General features: G+C 41.9%; 1 protein-coding gene and 1 long non-coding RNA gene across 2 annotated transcripts in view; both read left to right on the top strand.

Moving 5' to 3' along the window:
* The first annotated feature begins 67 nt into the window (after window positions 1-67).
* Window positions 68-1315, top strand: dctpp1 (dCTP pyrophosphatase 1). The gene has a single exon (XM_073467042.1). The coding sequence runs from the start codon at window positions 158-160 to the stop codon at window positions 692-694; it is 537 nt and encodes a 178-aa protein (XP_073323143.1). The 5' UTR covers window positions 68-157; the 3' UTR covers window positions 695-1315.
* Window positions 1316-7129: 5814 nt separating this feature from the next.
* LOC141006423 (uncharacterized) overlaps window positions 7130-7964 on the top strand; it is a 158240-nt gene continuing 157405 nt past the window's right edge. Inside the window, exon 1 of the long non-coding RNA XR_012179915.1 lies at window positions 7130-7598. This is a non-coding gene — a long non-coding RNA (uncharacterized lncRNA). The remainder of the gene's footprint in view (window positions 7599-7964) is intronic.

The raw sequence follows: 7964 nt of genomic DNA, 5'->3' as shown, positions 1-7964 counted from the left end.
GCCCAGCCTTGGTGGGATTCCGGTTTCCGACATAAGTTGCGTCATTTCCGTTTCGACAACTGGCGGGACTTCTCCTCATGGTAGCTGCTGAGTAGGTTGTTTACAGACCTCGAGAAGTTGTTTTTTTACGCAGCATCGCTGATTAATTTAATACAACATGATGGCAACAAACGGAATAAATGGCGACGCATCAGTGTCGTCAAATGGCAGCAACGGTGCTTTTGCTAAGAAGTCACACTCACCTGAGGTAAACGGAGCGGCAACCGAGGCGTCATGTCACCCCAAGCTCCTGAACGGTGGAGCCGGGCGGGCCGAGAGGTTCACCTTCACCCCCGAGCCCACCATTGAGGACATCAGGCGGATGCAAGCGGAGTTCACGGACGAGCGGGACTGGAACCAGTTCCACCAGCCCCGGAACCTGCTGCTGGCCATGGTCGGAGAGGTGGGAGAGGTGGCGGAGCTCTTCCAGTGGCGCGGGGAGGTGGCCGAGGGCCTTCCGGACTGGACCGAGTCGGAGCGGGAGCACCTGGCACAAGAACTCAGCGATGTGATGATCTACCTGGTGGAGCTGGCCGAGAAGTGTCGCGTAGACCTTCCCCAAGCGGTGCTACGTAAAATGGCCCTGAACCGACAGAAGTACCCCGCCAGCAAGGTGCAAGGATCGGCCAAGAAGTACACTGAATACAAGGACTGAGCTTGGATGTCAATCACAGGGACGCTGGATGCAATGACTGCTGGAGCTGCTCACTGACAACATGCTGCATTTTAACGCTGAACATTATCCCCTTGGTTCAAATGGCTTTCTTCTGGGTTGTCTTGTTACATAACTGTATGAACGCTCTTAACTTTTTTTATTTTTATTTTAAATTTTCTGTGACAAACATTTGTTAGCCTACATATGCAAAGTCACATTCAGTAGGCAAAGGCTCCTGGGAGATGCTGCGTGTTGGCTTTTAATGAGGTTATGTTTTAAAGTCTGTTTTTAGTCTGATTGTTAATTTCCCTGAGTGAATCTAGGGCAATAAGAAAAATATTGCTATTGTGCAGTGCCTTCAGGGAGTATCTAAATGAAAATATTTCTTTCTGAACATTTGAGAGGTTATCACTTGGCTCAAGTTTACAGCTATGACGGAGAGCGTTAGAAAAAATGAGGAGTTGAAACTGATGATCACTGTCCTGACTAAAGAGGTTGAATTGTATTTTATTTGGTTTTTGATTCATCCTCGTTACCCCATCATGTTTGGATCAACTCATTTTCTGTTTTGTTCACAACTGTCACATTTCTTCCTAAAGTAAAGAGAAAAAAGAGCTCTAATTATGTCCTGTGTGTTTTCACTCATTAGTCAGTCTGTTAAAAGTGGTTGTGATTGAAGCAGCTGACTACATGCTGCAAGTTCAGCCCATACCAATAACCGATAATTATCCGCTTCTCTGTAGTTGTACCTGTAGTTTATGCACACCTGAGGGTAAAAAATGCCTGAGACCCCCTCTGAACTCCTGCAGAACCTGTATTCCGAGCTGTGCTTGTTCTCCTTCGTCGTCTTCTCTGTGTTTAATGCAAATTGTAAACCTGTAAAGGTACATACCACCACCTGCTTTAGCCGAGTGTGTAGATTCCTTTCTTTTCAAGTCCATGAAAGCAGTTTGGCTTCATATTATCCTCTCTCCTTATTGGCTATAATTTCAACTGATTGTGCGTCTATGTTCGGCGTTAACACAACAGCCTGGAAACAAATGTCCACTCGATTACCAGTTGTTTAAGTGCATGACGCTGAGACTAATGTTCTAATAATACAACATTTCCTGACTTAAATCCTGATTTCATGACGGTTATAATATTCTGTTTTAGAGAGGTGTTGATTTAAATTTTATGGTAATTTTCTAACCTGTGCAGTCTTGAATTGTATTTAAGTGAGAGGTTTTTATTATACTTGACTGACTTTTAAAGAAGTGGGCTGCCCAGAATATTATACATAACTCTCATTATCACTCTACAAATTCACCTCTGAATAAAGTTTACCTAACTTCCCTTGAGAATATGCAAAATTACCAGGTAGCCTGAACAAAGCCGCAGTTGAGTGTAATAGTAGATCATTGTTCCCCTTGCAGAGTGCTGGAGTGCAGTTAAATGGCACTTTGATTCAAAGGACTTAAAGTTTTGCCACTTACTCACCCATTCACACTCACTGCAGTGAGACACTTCGCAGGCATACCCAGCAATCGGGTGCAATTTTGGGATTTGGTGTCTTGCCCGTGGACATTTGGAAGATCCCAGGATTGATCTACCGACCTCGTAATGAGTGAACAACCTGATTGAAGTGAAGTAGGGCTGCAACTAACAACTTTTTTTTTGACAAAGAAAAGCTGCAAATCCTCACATTTAAGTAGCTGGAACCAGCAAATGTTTGACACTTTTACTTAATTTAACACTTTTAACTTAAATTAATTAATCGATTATGAAAGTAGATGGCAATTTATTTTCTTCTGAGCAATTAATTGACTTATCATTGCAGCTCTAACTTAGATCTTGTACAATCCTATATAAATCAGCAAGTGTTAGTGGGGGCAAAGTGAATATGATGTTCAGTAGTCTCGACCAGTATACGAGGGATGACTGATAAGCTCATGGCCTAAGGTAAAAGGAGATGACCTGTACAGCTCTTGTTCCAACTTGGTGGTATTTCTGTTTCGGGTAACTGAAAATTGCAATTCAGCACTGTCTGAGAAAATGGACAAGTCCCCAAGTCCAGAGCGGCGATGGCTGCCGTCCAGGAATGCAGATTTAAAGCAACAAAATGTAACTTCCTGGAGAAAGATAGTTGATTCCCATTTCCCGGTTGTCAAATACTGACGCTTTGGGTTGGTGTCTGACCCGAGCTGCCAATCCAAGGCGTCAGTATTTGATGATCTGGGGATGACACTCAACGATCAACTGTCTCTCTCCAGGAAGTTACATTTTGTAGCTTCAAACTGGTCCAACACCTGCCCAGTTCGCCTGGCTCGGCACCCTCAAACTACAACCTCTTCCCCAAGATGAAGAAGGAGCTTAGCGGTCACCATTTTGACAGTGATGACGACGTTATCACTGCTGTGGATCACTTTCTGAAGGGCCAAGATGCTCCACGAGGGGAATATGTTGAAAAATATGTGTGCTGGGTTTCCTGAAATTGACTCCTTCTACCTCTTTATCAGTCACGCTGCGTACTTCACTTTGAATTAATCTTTGATAAGTCTTTCAGTAAAGATTTTAAAAGCAGAACACATTGGTAAAACACATCTGTGTGTGTGTGTGCAAGAGGGGGGCCATTGATGAAAACGTCTGTCTGACTTTTCATTTGATGTGTTTCGAGACATTGCCCTCAGCTGTATGTCCTGGTGTTTACTCAGAAGCATGAGTCATCCACAGGCTGCAAAGGAGAACAGTCATGCATCACTAAAATGTTGCTCTGTGTGCAAGTCGAGCCTCACTTCAAAGCAAACAGCTTCTTACTTAAGCAGATATGACACGGCACGCCACATTAAGAATGAGCAATTGTCCACTTTTTCTTGGTGTGTATCCAAAAACTTGGATATGCAAACTCTCCTCCTCCTTTGGCACTGTAATGTGTAAATACATCATTTGCATTCTAAGCTCTCTAGAGAGAGGGTTATGGGGAAAAACAAGGGCTAAGCGTTTTATTTTCTCGATCAAATGAAGTAGAATAGCCACAGTAGTTCCCCAAATTTGTTTTTCATGATCATAAATCCTCAACTCCTGCATTATTCTTCCCGTATTCTGCAAAGTTCACTCTACAGCAGAAAGTGAAATCCTTTTCCAGCAGAAGCTCATCCAAAACATGAGCCATTCCCCACGTAAAGCCTTGTAAAGCACACTGAACATCGTTGCAAAACAATGTGTGCTGTCTTAAATGGAAGACCGTGACACTTTGTAGGTGCCATCTCAATATTCGCAGCCTAGTTGTGTGCCAGTCAGGTAGCAAGCTGCAATTACAGCTGTCTCAGGAGACTAAAATGTTAGCACTTTCAGCCTGCATCAATGTTCTTACTGCTGTTTTCCATCCCACTGCTTCTCTGAGTGCGTATAGGCACTGCCAAAAGTGATCCTGGAGAGGCTTGGTGAGAAGGCTTTGAGAGATCCTCATGCATTTTTCAGACTGGAACATAATGGGGATGTGGCATATTTCCACATTATGGTGTCGCGTCGAACTGCTGCACATATAAGAAGTCAGATGTAACATACTGTAAGACTTGCTCAATTTACCCCTGAAGCCAGCTCTAACCTGAATGAGAGTGGAAACATGGTAATTTAGGTAATCACAGGTATTGACATAAATTAACAGAACAGGGAAAAGGACTGGAGAATTATGGGTAGTTCTTTCCATCCGCTATCCAAAATTGACAAAGCAAACCCTTTATTAATCAGAATCTCAGTAGAAATTTTGAAAACTGAAGGCCATGATACATCACACAACAACACAACAACACATCATCTTGTTGAATCAATAAGGTCACTTTGGTGATTTCTGGTTGAGAAATGTTGCGGATGTCATTAAAAGAAAACCAAAGAACATTATCAAACAGGTATACAAGATGACACAAATAACATAAAAGCAGACAGACACATCACATGAAACGAATAGGCAGAATAAAATGTATGTATCTCACAATTTTAGAGCCATTACTGTGAAGTTTTGCACTGTAGACCAGTGTAGCTATTGAATACTCTGATGTGAACCTGGGTTGGAATGAGCGACCTGATCTCTATCAGCCCATTGAGGCTGCAAAATAACTTAACATTCAGAAAATCTGCCATCATATTTCCTCAGACTGCAGTCATGGGTATACTCTCAGAAATCCTTTTAAATCCTCAAGCTCTTAAGAGCGTAGACATAATAGTGGATTCCTTTTGCTGTTGTAAGAGTACTTCATGTACTCTCCACCTGCTGTTTGATGGAAGTTGATTTTTTTTTTATAGCCAGAGTGGGCAAATGGCTTGGAAACGCTACAAATACTTCAAAGTTCTCTGAGAGTATGAACCGCCTCGCAAATGTCATGGTAAATTGTATGTTTGCAGGCAGAGCTTTTATGCCTGGATCGCTCCAAACCAAACAACAAAAGAGGACCTGTAAGTGCAAAGGGTGAATTTTCAAAGCTGAATTTTGTGAACATGTTTTTTTTTTTATTTTTATTTTTTACTTAAAAGTGGGAAATAAATGTGAACATGTTATCTCGAAGCGCAGGCTTACGTCTCACTGTGTGTTTATTTTATGTATCAACACTTAAAGAGTTTACAGTTGTAACAGCTTCAAAATCATGTTGATGCTACAGTGCCTTGTAACCTTGTAAGGTGAATGGTGTCTCTGTCTCAGCCACTCCGCCCCCTATCATTTGTTTCTGCACTATGTAACTTCAGTGAGAGGGTAGGATCACAGAGTTACATACATGTTTACTTCAAGAAACAAGTTTTAAACACATAACATTGTTATGACGTAATGAGGTTTGTTGTTGTTGTATTTATGACAGTGGTGTTGCACTAAGAACCTGTGGGGGGCGCCAAATCGCACCAATGCCAATTTCTAAAAAATATTGCTTTAATTTCCTCTCAATCAAAGAAATTCCCTCCCCATCACTTTTAAACATTGAAATACTGACAGACTTAAAGACTTAAAAAAAAAACCCAAAAAACTAAATGTAAGATGAACAAAGACAAGTCATTCAGGTCAAGTCAAATCGCAATTCTTTGACCTCCAAGTCCAAATCGAGTCCATCAGGTCAAGTTGCAAGTCATCAAAACAGTGACTGGAGTCCAAGTTGCAATGACTTGAGTCCACATCTCTGCAGATGCCATCCCTTTGAAGACAGCACTGAGGACTTAATTACACTGAAGAACTTTAATTTTCGTCTACTTTATAACGGTCAGCCCAGCAGATACCATCAGGCCTGCTGTTGCTTCTTGTTGGTTTCAAAAGACTGTGGGGTGTCTAGTTTATCATGGTCAAGCAGATAAGCCTTCAAAGAGACGTTTAGTCGGGTGAAAGTATTTATTTTTGGTGCGAATAAGCTGCGGTTTCTTCCCTTTCTTTCTGGCCACTTCCTCCTCCTTTTCACTATCTGAGTCACACACACACATAGACGCTCTTTTATCCTGTCATAGAGACAGCAGTGGGAGCTGTCAGATCTCACACAGTGGGGTTACACAGCAGCAGGGGTTCACATCACAACACATCCCACACATACACGTGTACACACACACACACACACACACACACACACACACACACACACACACACACACAGAAGCACACACAGACTCTTTTATTTTGGACCATTGCTAATGGCTAGACATGATTTCTTCCCTTTTGTGCGATGCTGCCACGGACAATCACATCCTGAATACCCCAAACTGATCCATTCCACTGATGAACTACTTGGCAATTTTCTTCCTTTTCATAAACCTGACAGCTGAGCGGCCGCAGCAGTGTTACAAGACAAATTCCCTTGCAACAATCAAACATTTATATGAGTGTCTCCATGGTTTACAATCAATACAGTCTTTATTGTTTGCTTGGGTGGATTTGTTCACAGGCTTGTCTATAAAGTACATTGCCATCTCTACAGTTCATACATTTTAGTAAAATAAATAGCATTCTGTCTAAGTTGTGATGTAGAACATGGCTGAAGTTCCCAAAGAATATATTGTTTATTGTCACTTGCATGAAAAATAAAAAATAAAATGTTTTTCGGTGAGGGTGGCCGTTTCCTGTTTGTCCTTGTTTTTCACACATTTACCACCTCTGACAAATGCAGTTTTAGAGATAACTTTAATTTGTGGTTTTGAATATCCTTTATCCAAACAGCTGTTCATCTGCCAGATTTTACTGTAGGTCGTGGCAGAGCGAAAGCACAGCCACAGGTGTAGTCAATAACATTAATTAAAGCTTCATTCCACTAAGGTGTGATCGTTCCAGTGCCCTTGTGTTGTGCATGCTGGGTCACTGGCACAGGTCAATGGGAGGGAGTCATCATTAGTGTTATCAGATCCACCTGTGCTTCTTCTTATCTGCTGTGGAAAGCCATTTCTCTCTTTTTTCCCCTGATTTGATTGCCTCATTGAACCAGCAGCATTTCCCAGACAAAATAGCAGTGAGTCTTCAACTTGATCAGACTGACAAGAGCATGTCATATAGAAATAATCAATAAATGACACAAGCAAAATATAAAAATGTGAAATATCTAAAAACATCCAAAGGCTGTCTGCAGACTTGTGCAGGTAGTCAGCTGCCTCACCTGGACACTGGACACTTCTGACCTCCTGTGACAGAAATATAACGCACCCTCTGTTTATTTGGGCTAGTTTAGTTAGTTAACTTCTTTCTGACCAAAAATTGCAGCTACAAGCAACTTTAACACAGTTTTTAAAAATTAGCACACCTGGCAAAAAGTCCAGCTTTGTCTTGGCTAAGAAGAACAATATTCCTCCACCATACTCCATTAACAAGGCTGGTTCTTTCCTGTCATACCTGTTGGCACAACTCTTACCAAAGGACCAATCATCTAAAGATGTCTTGACCACTGCCTCCTCATTTCCCCAGTCAAAGGTAAGGCTCTGCTGCCTGTGCGACCAACCTGTCTGTTGCAATTAGCTCAGTTCTTTGTTGCTGCTGCTGACTGTTTTCTTGCTATTCCACACTCACGTGATGTTTACTGGCAACATATTGGCTCATGCTGGCTGCTAATTCCTGCTCTCACACTGCTGCTGCTGCTGCTGCTCCCATCTATTATGTGCAACGTTTGCACTGGTGTTAGTTGTGAATTAATTTCTGTTAATGGCAGGCTTTTCTTTCTTTTTCTTGTTTTGCGCATGGATTATGATGCCTTAATGTTGCTAATTTACATAGTGGTGAGCTGCAGTGTGTTTTCAATATTTGAGTGTTATGAGCTGAATTGGTTGTGCAGCATGTTTC

This window comes from Pagrus major, chromosome 1, assembly GCF_040436345.1.
Source record: "Pagrus major chromosome 1, Pma_NU_1.0".
NCBI classification, from domain to species: Eukaryota; Metazoa; Chordata; class Actinopteri; order Spariformes; family Sparidae; genus Pagrus; species Pagrus major.
This window is presented reverse-complemented; position numbering and strand designations above follow the sequence as displayed.

What these genes read in the sequence shown, in the direction of transcription:
- dctpp1 (XM_073467042.1), top strand. Translation starts at nt 158, where the DNA reads ATGATGGCAACAAACGGAATAAATGGCGACGCATCAGTGTCGTCAAAT.